The 17892-nt window shown below is 39.9% G+C and overlaps 1 protein-coding gene across 1 annotated transcript in view; it reads left to right on the forward strand.

Annotated features, from left to right (window-relative positions):
- The first annotated feature begins 7493 nt into the window (after positions 1-7493).
- The window catches only part of LOC121870567 (vacuolar protein sorting-associated protein 13C-like), a 66597-nt gene continuing 56198 nt past the window's right edge, over positions 7494-17892 (forward strand). Inside the window, exons 1-2 of the mRNA XM_042372398.1 lie at positions 7494-7625; positions 7825-7959. Of these exons, the coding sequence (XP_042228332.1) occupies positions 7494-7625; positions 7825-7959 (267 nt within the window). The remainder of the gene's footprint in view (positions 7626-7824; positions 7960-17892) is intronic.

The following is a 17892-nucleotide window of genomic DNA, read 5'->3' on the forward strand; positions in this document are numbered from 1 at the left end:
ATTCATAGAAAACGAAAGATGCCTTAGAGCGGGCTAACTATATTAACCTTAACGTATATATAATCTGGTATTTACATATTTAAATTTATATATTTATTTATACTTAATTTATTCATTCATGAAGGAAACTTAACCTCATTTTCATTTGTAAAACGTCATTCATTCCAAAATGACTGAAATTACGGTCTCGAGTATTTTTTCATGGTTAGACACTTTTTTACAGGTTCACTATTGTCGGATTATAGAGGTATAAAGGTAAACAAGATTGTTCATATGCACTTTATAATAAAAAAACCCCAAGAAATACAGAAAGGGCTGATTCATCATAACAATCTTATCCATGTATCTAACCTAACATACGTGTAAAGGCTTCATTCATCCTATATAAATTGTGTTGTCAATGTGTACAAGTCATGTACTGTAAGTTAATAAGTGACTTAAAATATATTTTTTATTACTGTTAATGATATTTAAATAAAATGTGACTATCCTAGCCCAAATTGTCACATTTTCCTGTGACTTTTTTTTTCAACGACTATTTCCATTTACCACCTCACTAATCTGGGGAAATTTCATATTATTATTATTATTAAAACTAGAGGTCAAGTTTCATAATCTTCCTCAAGCTGAGGCCTATGATTCCTATAAACATTTATGTAAACACACCTCATAGCAGACATGGGGCCGAAATCATGGTAACTTAAACTAGTAACTACACTTAACTCCTTTATCTTCATGACATAATTATAATCTTATCGGTCTTTATCATTAGGAAAGCCGATGGATTTTTAAATGTCTCTGGGTTTTCTTGTCCTTCATACAAACAACACAACCATGACAACCACGTGGAGCTATTTCCTGTAACTTTGTTTTGTCACTGAAGAATCTTGAATGTCCAGCCAGATGACGTCATATAACAAAACGGAGTCTTTGTTGCAGACGACACTCAAACGACGGTGGCGTTGTCTATCGGTGACCGACTCACTTATAAGTGCAGCTAGTGATTTGATGCTTTTTTTGACGGCACGCAGCAGTATGGGGAGTCGAACTTCCTTACTCTACCTTCCTTGGTTGCTTTGGTGAAGTGTGAAGACCAACCAGTGGAAGTAAACAGTGAATATCACGATGAGGTGTGGTAATTCCTAAGTGAAGCCTGTGATAACTTAACAGTGATTATTAAAAGTGTATATTGGAAAACTGAAGGCAAAACTTTTTCGGAATGAGAATTGTGAACTCTTTGAACAACCTGCCAGAGAACGTTGTGATGACACTGAGTGTGAGCTCTTTCAAGACCAGACTTGACCAACACTGGAGCAGGTTCAGGTACATTCAGGAGCCGGTGCATGCCCAGTGCTTGCCAACAGTGCGTAACAGGGACGTGACCGACCGCCCAAGCCAATCAGTGGTGAAGAGGATTAAGAAAAAGTAACTAAATTTATCCTGTTAACGTAAGTGCATCGTAGCAACAATGCGGTTGTGATGGAGTTTGGCTGGCCTCACTTATAAATTAACCGACGACAGTGAAATAATTATCAAAATTACTTTGTCACTAATAGATTAGTTAATTTAGATACATGAAATTAGCACCGGCCCTTCTGCATTAATTTATTATCATGAAATTAACGCTAGGATAAGTTGTGCGTCAAATATTATTGTGCCGCCTTTGAAACCGACTTGAGGTAATTACTCTTTATACACCATAAGTATTCTCTTAATATTGAAATAGACTAAGTAACACAAACATTTTCTGGTTAATGTTGTACAGTTATGTGGTTAATATACTGATATTGACAAAGTCGTCTGGAACCTCTATTAGCTGGGGAATACTCGCCTCCTTCACAGTGGTGCTACGTCGTTTGCAGGAAGATGTGAGGTTGTACTGTATAGTGCTTCTCATTATTATATTTATTAAATTTGTGTATAAATAAAATAATTTGGGACAGTAATATTCATCTAGTGAGAACAGGACTTCACCTCCGCTCACAATTATATACGACAAAAAAATATTAAAATGCAAAGCGATTATTTTTCATTATCAGCACATCACTAATTTTATAAAGCATTGATAACCTATATCATGTTCATACATTAGCTAAAGTAGATAGAATTAAAAAATCATTTCAATTCTCATAGATCTGTATGAGGTTTATGTATTGTCACTAGGCATGTCATATAGATTACGTCCACATGCGCCGCTGACCGACTAACACTTATAATGAACCTAGTTACCTACCGGGAGTACGAGCTGAAATACTTTAGTAATTCAAACGCATAAATGCATATAAATAAAAACATGAGACATTTTCAGATAAATCCTTTAGTTACCTCAGTTGAACGTTGATTATCTCTTCGTCACGGGTCGTGATTATTTTACTTATACAGTATTGTACAGAATAATAGACTTTTAATAGAATCCATCTCGATAATCTTCTTCCTACACCCGTGACTATAAATTCACTCTAGTGGTTTCTATTGAAGGTACAGCCAACTTGTCGCTTCATTGGAATAAAATAGTCAAAGGAATAGCGTTAACGTTGACGTTATAATATGATTACGCTTCAACAACTAAGAGGTCGTTCAGCACGCAACGGTGTTAGTAATTATACTAGAGTAGTTCATCAACAACTAGGTAGGAGAAATAGAACTCTGGTTAGGAATACCAAATCACTCCTTAAAATGGGTTAAACTAAGTGAGAGATATTATTCACAGTATTTTGGTGTATTATCTACTGTTGTAAGTTAACTAGGTAAATGGGTGTAAACAAGCGCTCGTAGTTACCCAGTGTGTATAAACGTATTAACAAAAGGCTATGAAACTTAAGTGCCTCATACTAACTAAAGTGTACAGTGGATATAGGTGGATTTACCATGTGTGTATTATATAATTAGCAATGGTAACTGCACCAACTGGTAAAATGATTGGATTTCAAGGAAGATAAAAGATTCTAGGGATAAGGACCTCACCAGCAGCCATGGAACAAAGTAATGGTGAGTGCTACAAGATTTGCCCGGTTGGTTTTTTAAAGTTGGGATTAAGGTGGCGGCACATTGGGCACTTTCCTCTAAATATGTTGTCCCTTTTGCTGGCCGTTAACGAAAACGCCCAGCAAGCAGCAGGATTTCGGCTGTTGCTGGAAATTGTTTGGCGGGGATCTTTGCTCGCCGGATTAGTGCTCAAATGAGCTTCATGTAATTTCAAGTAAAAATTAAAATAAATCATGAAACACTGATAATTTAAAATATAATACATAAAAGATGACATAATTCTATTTATTCGTCACTTTAAAATTTCTTTAGTATTATTAAATCATTATTCAGGGTCTTCTTTGACCAGCCAGCCGCCGCCACTTTTAAAGAAACTTTACGATGCACCCATTTGTCTTTTCTCTGTTGTAGACGCCTCTCTTGCTTCAGCAATTGAAGAACTATAGCACAATCCTGCAAGGCCTTAGCTGTAGTAACGGGATCCGTGGCGAACCTCGTCTAGACGCTTTGTTATTGTTTTCGTTGCTTTGGACAGACTCCCCAACAAAACATCCCAGTGTGATTGTAGTGTGCGTGTTGCTGAAGTGTTGTAAGGCAATATGTAGGTGTTTTAAAAGATTAAATCATAAGTTTTTATGTGTTAGGCATATTATTCATTATTTTAAGTCAGTAGCATATTATTCATCGAGCTCTTTTTAGTGAGCGGCCTTTTCGATTGGCATATTGTTCTTTGAGTTTTTGAGTGAGTGGAATATTCATTTAGTTTTGAAGTGAGGGGCATACTATTAATTTTTTAGTGAGTGACATGTTATTCATTGAGCTTTTATAGTGAATGGCATATTGTTCATTGATTTTTTAAGTGAATGGAATATTATTCATTGACGTTTTTAAGTGAGTGACATTATTCACTGAGTTTGAGTGGCATACTAGTCACCGATTTCTTTGAGGCATATTATTCATGGAGTGTTTTTTTTGTAAAATTTCAGTTTCGTACAGCCATGGAGTCAAGGATTTTTAACACATGATATATATATATATATATATATATATATATATATATATATATATATATATATATATATATATATATATATAATTGTTTTGACGAACTGTCATTCTATACACTTCCGTCGCAAGTAAATAATAAGGAACCTAATAGAACCTGACCTAACCAACCAAAGAAACCTAACCTTGCCTAACTTCCTAGACGGGGGCCAACCCTCTGCCATAAAGAGAAAGTACGTATTTTGATATCTGTTACCAATGAAAGCAAGTTTGTTGTATCATCATGGTGTAACTTTACGTTTTTGTAGACGTGAGATTATCCTGGATAGTGGGTCGGTTGTAAACAAAGTGAGCAGGTGACAGTTGCTCCCGTATATGATAATAACAAGAGAATAAAACACCTCCAATATCATCCGTTATTTGACATTTACGAGGTAAGTGTCATAGAATTATTAGATCTACAGATTGCAAATGGCAAAATCCCCGAATCAGATTTATTTTTTATTTTTTTTATTATTTTTTATTATATACGAAGATTAGCCCACCCGGGCACAGGTGGAATCTTGTACCGCATCAATAGCCTGTATGTTGGAATCTTGCATGACGTCACTAGCTTTTATGGTGGAATCTTGCAAGGTGTCACTAGTCTATTGTGGAATCTTGCAAGACGTCACTTTCCTGTATGGTGGAATCTTACATGACGTCACTAGCCTATTTGGTGAAATCTTGCATGCCATCATTAGACTGTATGGTGGAATCTTGCATGATGTCACTTGCATGTATTGTGGAATCTTGCATGACGTCACTACCCTGTATGGTGTAATATTGCATTACGTCATTAGCCTGTATGGTAAAATCTTGCATGATGTCAATAGTATGTATTGTGGAATCTTGCATGACGTCAATAGCATGTATGGTGGAATCTTGCATGACGTCACTGCTCTATGGTAGAATCTTGCGTGACGTCACTAGTGTGTATGGCGGAATCTTGCATGACGTCACTACACTATGGTAAAATCTTGCATGATGTCACTAGTGTGCATGGTGGAGTCTTGGATGATGTCTCTACCCTGTATGGTGGAATCTTGTATGATGAAATCTTGTATGACGTCACTAACATGCATGATGGAATTTTACATGGCGTCACTAGCCTGTATGGTGGAATTTTGCATGCCGTCACTATTATGTGTCGTGGAATCTTCTGTGACGTCAATAGTCTGTATGGTGGAGTTTTGCATGATGTCACTACCCTTCATGTTGGAATTTTTCTTGACGTCACTACCCTTCATGTTGGAATTTTTCTTGACGTCACTACCCTTCATGTTGGAATCTTGCATGACGTCACTAGCCTGTATGGTGGAATCTTGCATGATGTCACTAGCTTATAAGGTGGTGTCTTGTATTACGTCACTACTCTGTATGGTGGAATCTTGCATGACATCACTAGCCTGTGTGGTATTATCTTGTGTGACGTCACTAGTCTCTAAGGTGGAATATTGCATGGCGACACTAGTCTGGTGGAATGTTCAATTACGTCACTGCCCTGTATGGTGGAATCTTGCATGACGTCACTAGTCTGTTGGAATCTTGCATGACGTCACTGCCCTGTATGGTGGAATCTTGCATTACGCCAACAGTTTGTGATGAAATCTTGCATGACGTCACTAGTCTGTTGGAATCTTGCATGACGTCACTGCCCTGTATGGTGGAATCTTGCATGACGTCACTAGCCTGTATGGTTGACTCTTGCATTACGTCACTAGCCTGTTTGGTGGAATCCTGCTTGACGTCATTATCCTGTATGGTGGAATCTTGCCGACGTCACTACCCTGTATGGTGGAACCTTGCTGACGTCACTACCCTGTATGGTGGCGTCTTGCATTACGTCAATACCCAAATCCAATCAAAAACGTAGATTGGAAATTTAGGACATTTTAGATGAAGTTCTCACGTTATTATTTATACATGAAATCACAGCAAAGCATTTATTCCGTATCATGACCTTATATATATATATATTTTATGTAAATCCACAATGAAAACGTGGATAAGATAAATCTTGATAAAATCACACGGGAAAATGGAAACAACGGAGTACCTTAGCTTTCGTCTTTATTCAAGACATCTTGAATAAAGACGCTAAATATATATATATATATATATATATATATATATATATATATATATATATATATATATATATATATATATATACTGTATATATTTTAACACTGAGCGTCAGTTCAGAGGTGTAAAGCGTGTTTGTTCCACTGGCAGTAAAAATATTAGACTTAATAAAAATAAAACACGGGAACAGCAGAAAGAAAAAGTTGCTAATATTACTTTTACTTTATCCTTTTTGCCTCTGATCGGCTCTCAGCCGCTCGGACGGTCAGTTACGTCTCTGTTACACACTGTTGGCACGTACTGGGCATGTACTGGCTCCTGAATGTATCTGGACTTGTTCCAGCGTTGGTCAAGTCTGGTCTTGAAAGAGCTCACACTCGGTGCCGTCACGACACTTTCTGGCAGGTTGTTCTAAGAGTTCACAATTCTCACTCCTAAAAAGTTTGCCATCATAGTTTTCTGGACTTGTGGCTTCTTCAACCGTGAGCTGTGACCCCTTGTGGAGCGGGCGTCCGGCCAGCTCTAGGTAAGGACACTCGACTGAATCTGTCCTCTGAGTTGTTGATATATTTCCATTTAGTCACGCCTTGCCTGCCTGTAGTATAAGCTAGGCAACTGCTGGCGCTCGAATCTCTGGATAACTCAGGTGCCGAAGTGCAGGAATCAAACGTGTCAGAGGCTTAGGAGTCGGGACGAGAAACTGGCTGTTAAGTGTCAGGTGGAGGTCAGTGCATTATTAAGATTTCATGTCAACAGACAAGACTTTAGATGTCACTTTGAAGTGAAATCATATGCCAAGCACTTTCTTTGGTGTCTACGGCCATCTTGCAGGAGCCTAACAGGATGTCAAGTAAAGATATTAGATTATCCTTCTCTGAAGAACGAGCAATGAGCGTCATGTATCGGTATGTTTTTTCTTAAGTTTGTTACCCCTATTTTATACTGTAAGTATACATTGAGCAAAACTTGGTGTTAACTAGACAGTTGAGGCATTTTAAATGTATTAATAAATGATGATGATAAATTAGAATCAATAATATAATGATTTTAAAATTAGAAAAAAAAGTTTGTGCGTCATTCATAATATGAACTAAATGAACCGGTTTCCTCGCAGCTCCCTCACATAGCCTCCATATGTGTTCGTTACTTGGGCCAGTACCAAAGGAGAGAAAGTCTGTCATATATCTGTAGATAAACCAAAGCTGTGTGGTGTGATGTGTGCATAGGGGTGTGATGATGCAGCTAATATGTCCGGCATCCATATATGGGTTCAAGCTTGCACCAGTCAAAGGAGCTATGTACTGTATGTTCACTGTAAGGCCCATTCTCTCCACCTAACTCTTGTTCATTCATCTAAGGACACACCAGTACGGGACATGATGGGAACAGCACAGGAGGCTGAGTTTGCCTTTAATTATTCAGTCAAGCGACTTCTACAGTTCAGATCAAGCTTGGAAGAAAATGAACTTGCCAGAGATCACATGCAGAAGCGTACCAAACTACGTACAGTAGCTTATATGTAAACGGTGGTCCAACAGGCCTGATTCTCTCTTCCATGGTCGTCTTGGCTGATGCTCTTGCCAGTCTACAAGATGACAATGCTGGTAAAGCACGTGCCTTACTTTGCTCCAGACAGAGGTTTGATTTTATTGGATGTCTCTTTGCTGTTGAGCATATACTGCAAAGCTCTGTTCTCATATGCTGCAGGACAAGTCATGTGATGTAGCTGCAGCGTCAATTGAGTTAGTTGTAGTAATTGTTGACCTGAAGAACGAGAGGAATGAGGATAATGTCGGGGATGTCCTGTATGATGAAGCTGTTGACCTGGCTTCACAGATTAATGTCAGTCCCATAATGCCATCATGTGTTTCCCAAAAGGATCACCGCGTCAATACACTGCTGATAACGTCAGCATTGACTTCTTAATTCAGGAGTTAGAGAGCAGACTGATGACACCACAAGCAAGATTAGCAGTTCAGTATATACAGTAGTCCCACTCAACTCCGGGAACTCACAGAAGACGCTCAGGATCACATGTATACAGTTTACCAAGACCACATCCCAGCAACAACAATCAGGAGTTCCATAAAGAATGCCTCCCTTGTGGAACCCGATGGAACATGACCAGGCAAGAGGAGAAGCCTACACCTCTCACTGAAACTATTCGTAGCATGAACAAAGACTTATACCCCATCTTATACACTGCTGTATGTATAGTACTGTATATTGATAAATGAGCCTGAATTGACTACAACAGGAGGAAGGTCCTTTAGCGTCAAGCATCGGGTGAAGAATTATCTTAGGAGCACTGTGACAACTGAACGGCTATCAGCTCTATGTATGGTACAGTCTCACCCAAAAGTTCGTTAACTCTCCCAGCCAGCTATTGCTGCACTGTCTGCTTCAAATGTTTGAAACTGTCTCAGTACCAACCAGAACATGAAACCGGTACGAATGAATCTAAAGGTTCGAAGTAGCTGACTCAAGTTCATACATCTGAAGCAGGCAGTGTGCAGCAATAGATGGCTGGGAGAGTAAACGAACTTTTGGGTGAGACTGTACACGCATATGAGCACTACAAAATTGACAGAGATCATGTCGTACAGTCATTTTGTCAGATTAATAAAAGGAGCTTAAACTATGTTTCAACCTGACCAATAATAAACCATAGTAAAGACTGTTTTAATTTACATATGAGTTTCTTCTGTTGTTGTTATGTAAGTTACCTTCTTGGCTGAGACTGAGATCATTGTGGACATTCATTGACGAAAAATTAGTTTACTGTGTTGCTATTACAAGTTTCAACATATAATACTGTACTGTACTGTACTGCACTGTACTGTACTGTACTGTACTGTACTGTACTGTACTGTACTGCACTGTACTGTACTGTACTGCACTGCACTGTACTGTACTCTACTCTACTCTACTCTACTCTACTGTACTCACCTTTATTGTAATATTATGTATTCTATGTTGTGTATTAATGGCCAGTGACGTCTACACTAAACACCTAATATTTAGTGCACCAGGGACCATCAGTTGGGCTTTGTTTTCTGTCATGACATCCTAGAGTACTGTGGCTGGTGTGAAGGCGGGACACACCTCAGTCAGTGATCACACCTCAGTCTCGGGCACCCATGTGTAGCATAGCTGCTTACACAGACAAAAAAAGCCAAGCTACGCCTTTGACAGTGAAATTTTGCACGCTGTTTGGGGGAGAGCAACAACCAGACGTGTCTGTCGGCTCATTCCTGTGTGTGTGTACCAGCTAAATAAGGTAACAGGTCCAGGTCGGAAGGCTGGAATAAAACACACCTGTACATAATTTCTTTAATAACTGTATAACTAGATGCGTCACCCAGTTCAACATACATATTTTTGTATATATTTCCTTATCAAGTTTCATACTCGTAGGAATGTATGATCATACATTATTTCATTAATTCATTGTCCATCATTAAACAACTAATATATATATATATATATATATATATATATATATATATATATATATATATATATATATATATATATTTTTTATATATATTTTATATATATATATATATATATATATATATATATTTATATATATATTATATATATATATATATATATATATATATATATATATATATATATATATATATATATATATATATATATATATATGAATTTCTATTGTCCGCTTATGGTAATATTACTGTATACTCCATTCAGTCAATTTGTTTAGGTAAAAAATATGAAAACTAGTAATTTTTCACTATACATTAGTTTTAGTGATACAGTGGGATGTACACCAGCTCCTGGTCACAAAACAAGGCCGCTGCGTTGACAACACTTCACTCACTCGTTGTCAAGACGCTAGGTCGAGCTCCTAAACTTTTGATCATATGAACCCCGGCCACCTGCATCCTGGATCATAAGGGTAAATATTTACCACTGCTTCTATACACACACCAACACTACAAGGTGTCTGAAAAAATGTATATACACTGTCTTACTTGTATTCCTGGATATCACCTGAAAATTTATATTACAACAGCAACATTGGCTTCACCTCTTGATATGCGAGGTCTCCCACGAGTAAGGACAATGTTGCTGTGTAATACAAGAATTTACGCGATCCCCACGAAAGTCCTTAAGGCAGTATAAATTTTTGTGATATATATATATATATATATATATATATATATATATATATATATATATATATATATATATATATATATATATATATATATATATATATCAAGTAAATCACTGTAGGTGCGCGTGATCTAGTTGATAACCACAGTGAAATTCATTTCAGGGGTGAGTACAGACTGTACTCACCCCTGAAGATGTGAATTACAGAAAGCGCTTGGAACTTGTTTTCTCTTTCCTTATCAGAATATATATATATATATATATATATATATATATATATATATATATATATATATATATATATATATATATATAATACTATATTCAACCTGCATTTTGCTAACCACTTGGGAGCTGACTAATGAACTTAAGAGCATAACAATATTCATTGAACATTATATTTATTTGTTTATTTATTCAAATAAGTTTCTAATAGGGTTTGGTGGTGGTGACCTTACCACAGTCTGGCCAGCCTACAGGTCACGCCCACCCGTTTTCTCTGCATACCTTTTAAAGGCGTAACTTAAATAGATATATTGCTTTTGACACACTACTAGCAGCGAGCGAGATACTGACCACTACGCAACTAGTCTAGGCTTTAATGAGCATGAATTGCCCCTCTAGCTCTAGTCTAGACTCTGCTCGCTTTTAATATACGGCAAGTTGATAAGTTCACTTACACACACCTATCACAGTCTAAAGTGGCTACACCATATCTAACAAAGAGTACTCACCTATGTACTGTACCTGTCGTAATTTTGTTCTCGGAACTAAGGTCATTGTTATGTTTATATTTATTATCAAATGAGCAGCAGATGAATTTCAGTTCGTCACATAAGGAACGGTTTGTAATTGACTACAAACACACAGGTTTTGTCAGAACTCTTCCGTATTATATTCAGTTCTGTAAGTTTATCAAATACACACTATTCAACTCAGTATTACACACACCTGTCAACAACAGCATACACGTTCTCAGATAACCGTATCAACATCTGTAAAATATAGTACACACGTCTGCAACAACAGTACATAATTTTAACTAAATCGTTACATATTCTTATATATTGACACATTTGTAAACAAAAATATACACGGTTGTAAAATAGCTTAACATACATTTGTGAATGGCTTCACAGTTGTTTACAAACAATATTATAACGTTTGTAGACAATGCCATACACGTTTGTAAATGATAGTACTTGAACAACAGAAGTTACATCTGTAAATGATTGTGACTAAGAGGTAAAGAACAGCAGACATCTAAGTAAACAGTATGAACACCACCTGTAGATAGAATCATCACCAAACACTCGTAAAACAATACCTTAAACTTCCTTAAGCTGTAGTTATTGCCTCAGTTTACAAAGAAATACAGCTGGCACTTTGTATTATTTAAAAAAAATAAATAAACAGCAGTGATGTTTGATTGTTGTCACACACACACACACACACACGTAAAAATTATAATAAAAAACATCTTTACATAATATAGACAGTGTTTTAAATATATATAACACACGTCAACAGGCTTTTTTAAATAACATTTACACTTCCTACGTGACTACATTACTTTTTTTTATAATATTCTCGGTACAATAATATACAATAGAAATAAAAACCAATACCAACAACATGGGATATACCTTAAGGTGTCATACAGTCTAACAACAGGCCGACTGGACTCTCACTGGGGGGAGGGGTGGAGGTCCTTCACCTGATGACGTCGACGTGTCCCCCCAAGGTCCTGTACTGTCGCACCACCTGGCACCGTGATGGTAGTATTGTCAATCAGGTTCTCACCAGGCCACTCAGACCGTCAGCTAGCAGCACTGACTGTCAACAGGAAACTTATAAGTTCTCAGCTGGCTGCTTAAATGGTCAGCCGACTGCTTAGACTCAGCCGGCCATTTTTTTACGCCAGTCTGGCTGTCAACCGACTACTCGGGCTGTCAGTTGACCACTCAGGGATCCATGGCCACCTAACAGCCCCTCACCACACCTACATTATCCTGGTCATGGGTGGCGGGGATGGATGAAGGGGACTATGGAAGAGGAAAGCGGGAGTCACCAACAGCCAGTAGAGACTCGGTGAAATCGATTTACATATTTTTCTTCTAGCAAGTTTTAGAAAGAAAAGCGAGTTTATTAATTGAGAGTGAGGGAAGGAGGAGAGTCACTAGAGACGCATGCTTTAGGTAAGAGGGTGGGTGAAGCGGTACCAGCTAGAGGTGTTGTATTTATTGTAACGTTCTTGTTAGCTCAGTAACTGTATCACGCACGATACATCTGCTTCCGTAGATCAGTGTAGGTGTTGCAGGCTGGGCGGGTGGGCGTGCGAGGCGCCTCAGGTGCGGGTGGGTTCCGGAGGAGGGTCGGTGGGCGGAACGGTGGTGTTCCCTGTGTGGATCCCTGACGAGGCCGCCTGCAGCTCCTTCAGGATGTCTTCGTTCTCCTTCCTCACTGAAAATAAACAATAGACTGTCAGATGTCGTGGCGGGAGGGAGACGACACACACTTACATTTGCTACTGATTGGCAACTATGAGAACACATACAACTTAACCTAGGACACGAAACAACGGGCAGTGTAACGTCGACATTGCACTGATGCGTTCACATAACATAGAAAATATGAGTTCTTTCCCAATTAAGGATGAAACACAATTGTACGAGTTACACCAAACACTGTGAGTCTTGGCACAGAATATTGTTGTTGATATGTTATTACTGCGCTTTAACAACTAGGGTCTTTAAGTTAGTAACTAGTCCAACAACATTTAAAAACTATGAGATAAAACTCTGTGTTGAAAAAGAATAATAAAGTAATTTACATCATCATAGTAAATGAGGAGCTGTTTATGTAAGCACTCACATCCCACACTGTACCATCAGAATGTTTATATTTTATTTGTTACTAAATATATCATTAACTTCAATACTCTATTTTTTTCTTTGACAAGGAATGTTTCACGAGTAAAGTAACTAACTATCTTGTATGTTTTCTAGAGTCAACTCCAGAGGTCGGTTAAACTTTAGATAATATAAATGCGAATGCAACACCAGGGTGAACGTTGTAGGACCACGTTGGAACCATTGCTTCTTGTCCCATCAGTGAAGTTAAGCAACGTTGGGTCTGGTTAGCACATGGATGGGTGACAAATTCTCTACTGGAGACAAGCATCTCGTGGCTTTGTTAGCTGTCTTTGGTCACATTGACCGAATATCTATTATTATTAACCGGTTGAAAGATAATATTAAACGTTGAGAGAAAATGGAGAGTTGCCAAGGGAGACTGAGATAAAAAGAAGAGTTACGGGGGGGGGGAGAAAGGGATTTAGTGAATAAAGGGGGAACTGAAATTTAGAAAGATTAATTTAGGTGAGCTGAGGGTGTCTAATATTCACATTATATATATATATGTTTGTCACTGTGCATAAATGGGATTTTCATATATACATAATGTGCAGTCATTTATATTCAGGGAGCAAGCCATTAGGGAAAGCGGCTTATGGTATATTCATCAGGTAAGTGCTGGCATGACACTGTCCGCGTTAGTTACCGTCACACACCAAAATGTTCTCCACTCTGGTGGGCCTGGTGGTGGTGGTTGTTGTAGTGAGGGTGATGGTGGTTGTTGGTGGTGGTGATGATTGTTGTTGGTTGTGGTTGTTATTGTGTAGTGGTGGTAGAATTGGTTGTTGTTGGTGGTGGAAGTTGAGGTGGTGGTGTTGTAGGTTGTGGTGATGGTGGTGGTTATTGTTAGTAGTGGTGGTTGTTGATGGTGGTGGATGTTAGTGGTGGTGATGGTGGTTGCTATTCTTGACGGTGGTGGTTGCTGGTATTGGTGATTGTGGTGGTCGTTGTTAGTGATGGTGGTGGATGTAGCAGTCGTTGTGTTTTCTCTGTTATTGCTGTCATGTCAGCCGCTGCTCCCTTACCATTACAGCAGTGCCTTCCTACACACACACACACACACACACACACACACACACACACACACACACACACACACAGAACAGCCCAGTCCAAACCATTGTAAAAATTATCAACAACTCGTAATCAACCAGTGTATTCACTCCCAGTCAGTCTTACCTTTTTGCACTGTCACTATGTTGAAATGCCCTGTAGTATGACCTTCTCCCCACCTAGTATTATAAATCATATTTGAATCACATATGTTACTAGTATATTATTTGTCAATCAGGAGACCCATTCCCCAATTATGTTACTGTATATTTTCAGTCTTCGACTGCCATGCTCTTTCAATAAAGCGTTAATTATTATTATTACTACTACTCTACTACTTTGCTGTCACTCGGAATCGAGGATGAAGATCATCTAGCTATGATAAAATGATACGAGTTATTAAGGATGTCACCTTCGTTAGTGACCTCTGGAGTAACTCGAGAAACCAATACAGGACTGGAAGGGTCGTGCACAGATGTTGCATGTGTGGAGGGCTACGTCTAGAGCGGGAGAGGCGGCAGCAGATTCTTTTCGGCGTTGGCGCTTGTCTGCCTCGGTATGCAGTTGGGCTTACTTGAAAGAATTGACAATTTCTCGTGTGGTGCTCCTCCAAGCGTTACGATGTGGAGAAAACGTCTCCCAGGTGAGGGGGTCGATATGGCACTTTTTCAGGTTTGTCTTAAGACTATCCTTATACCTTTTCATTTGCCCACCAGCGTTATATTTACTATTCGTTAAGCGACTGTAAATTAGCTGCTTTGTGAGTCTACTGCCGTCCATGCGGGTAACATGGCCAGTCTAATGTAGTTGTTCATGGATAATGGTAGCCTCGATGCTCCTACAGTTGGTGTCAGCGAGAATACTAGCATTAGTTCTCTTGTCTTCCCAGCGAACTCGGAGGATAGGAACGTGCCCCATGTCTCGCTGCCATATTAGAGGTGGGAGGACCACTGCTCAATATACTTGCAACTTTGTAGATAATTTCAGCTCCCTACAGCTGAAGACATGGGTATGGAGTCTGCCAAAGGCTTGAGGTACACATCTGATCCGATGTTGAACCTCTTCATCGATATCTGCGGTGGTTGACGGGAGAACCGAGATACCGAAAGTGGGTAATATTAGAGAGGGCACTATCGTTAAGCTGGGTGGATGGTGGAACTGTAGCTGAACCAGGGGCAAGCTGGAAGAGAATCTGAGTCTTACTTATATTCACCCCAACGCCGAAGTGTGCATACACATCTTTGTAGGTGTTTAGGATATCCTGTAGGTTGCATTCAATGTAAGCAACAAGGGTGAGGTCGTCTTCATACTGAAGTTCAGTAATGGAAGCTGCAGGCACCCTTGTTCTTGCCTTGAGTTGTCTTGGGTTGAAAGACTCTTCATCAGTACCGATTGTCCACCCACCAAATTGGAAAAGAGAGTTGGTGCCAGTACACATCCTTGTTTTTACTCGTTTGGAGGGAAAGAACTTGGACTGGGTGCCATCGTGCATGACACTGCCGTTCATGCTATCAGTGGCGGTGAATTTTGGTGGGCAGCCCAAACGGCTGAGGGTTCGCCAGTGGGCTTCCCTATTAACCAAGTCGAAGGCCTAGGCTAGGTCGATGAAGGGCATGTACAGGTCTCGACGCTGTTCTCTGCACTTTTCCTGTATCTGGCGGCAGGAAAGATCATGTCAGTGGTGCCATGTGATGGTCTAAAGCCACATTGGCATTATGGGAGAAAGTTTTTTGCCTCAAGAAGTTTAGGAGGACTCGGGCGATACTCCTGCCAGCTGTGGACAGCAGCGAAATCCCGCGATAGTTGCCACAGTCTGACCGGTCTCCTTTGTTCTTATAAATATTGACGATGGAGGCGTCTTTAAGAGCTTGGGGGATTTCCTCTTTTTCCCATATATTCTCTAGGTGAGAATGCCGGTAAGCAGAGGTCCTCCTGCTTTATACACCTCGGCTGGGATTCCATCAGGCTCTGTGGCTTTGTTAATTTTCATCTGTTTGATGGCAGTAGCTACCTCAACCAGGGATGGAGGATAGCTGAGGTGGGTCAGCTCTGGATGCTGAGGGACCTGCTGGGTAGTCAGGACATCCACATCGGTGTTTCGATTGAGCAGCAAATGGTAGTGATCTTTCCAGCGCTGAAAAATGCCTTCTTCATCTTTAATTAGGTAGTTACCATCAGATGACCGGAGGGGGGCTACGCCATGAGTGATTGGCCCATAAAATGTTTTAGTGGAATTGAAAAATTTGCGTATCTATTGTTGATCTGCAAGTTTTTGTGTTTCACATGCTTTATTTTCAAGCCAGTCGTTCTTTCGATTGCGAAGTTCCCGCTGGGACGCCGCTTTCTTCTTGCGGAAGGTATTTGCTTTGGTCTTAGAATGAGGGTTGTTCTGCCAGTCAGTTAAATCAGCACGTTTATCATCGGCGAACATTGATTTCCAGGTAATTTTCATCAAACCAGTCCTGATGTATTCTTTCGATCTGCAGGTTTTTATCATGACAGTGTCGAGAATACCCCATTCGGCACTGGGATTTGGGTTGTTTGTTGTTGGGTTGTTTATCAGCCCACGTTCGAGCTCCTCCAGATGTTTATTGTTAAAAGCTCTTTTGGAAGCTTGGTGCCTTCACTGTTTTGGGGTGACGTGAAGTGAGAGCTTGGCTCTGACGAGCCGATGATCAGTGTCGCAGCGGTCTGAGCCACGTATGGCTCGGGTGATGAGAACATCTCGGCGATCTCTTTCTGACAATGATGTAGATGCCAGTGGTTGGATCGTCGGTGTTGCCACGAACCCTTGAACTTGGCACTGCCTAAACAAGGTATTGGTGATAGTGAGGTTTTGTGCAGCACATTTGCTGAGGAGGAGTAGGCCGTTGGGATGACACTTGCCTAGTCCATTTTTCCTTATGATTCCCTGTCAAATGTCAGCATCTTTGTCAAGTCTGGCATTGAAGTCGCCAAGGAGCACAACCTTATCTTCTCTGGGGATAGAGGTTAGCACTCTCGTCAAGGTCGGCATAAAAGGCCTCTCTGATGTCATCCTCTGCTTTCAGTATTGGGGTGTATGCACTGATCAAGAAGGCATGACGTAAGTGATTCAGTGAGACTCGGAGCGTCATGAGGCGCTCGTTGATAACAATGGGCATTTCAGTTAGCCTATGTAGGACGCGTTGGCGAATGGCAAAGCCAATTCCATAAATGAGGTCTCTCTCCGCAGCAGGCTTACCCTTCCAGAAGAAGGCGTAACCAGACCCCCGTTCTGTGAGTCGACCCTTTTCTGGGAGCTGGGACTCACTAATCTCTGTTATGTCAATGTTATACCTAGCCAGCTCTTTTCAGGGCGGTTTTTCTTTCAGGACTCTTTTTTGTGCCAGTATCCAGAAGGGTCCTGACATTCCATGCAGCGACCATAAGAGGTTGTATAATTTGTTTTTATTTTGATCTGTGATTATGATTGTGTTTTCGACTGCATAAGGATGACCTTACTGGGTGCGGTTGCCCAGTCAGGCTATGTTTAGGGCACCTCTTCTACCTCTCCCCCATGTGGGGTGAGCAGAGTGGCTCCTCGAATGTGGTGCTCAGTCACAGATAGGATCGGATTGCACTGCTGCCTCGATCCCAGTGCATAAGCGACCATCTTATCTATGCCGCCCATGTGCAG

This window comes from Homarus americanus, unplaced genomic scaffold (genome assembly GCF_018991925.1).
Source record: "Homarus americanus isolate GMGI-L3 unplaced genomic scaffold, GMGI_Hamer_2.0 scaffold56333, whole genome shotgun sequence".
Classification (NCBI taxonomy): Eukaryota; Metazoa; Arthropoda; class Malacostraca; order Decapoda; family Nephropidae; genus Homarus; species Homarus americanus.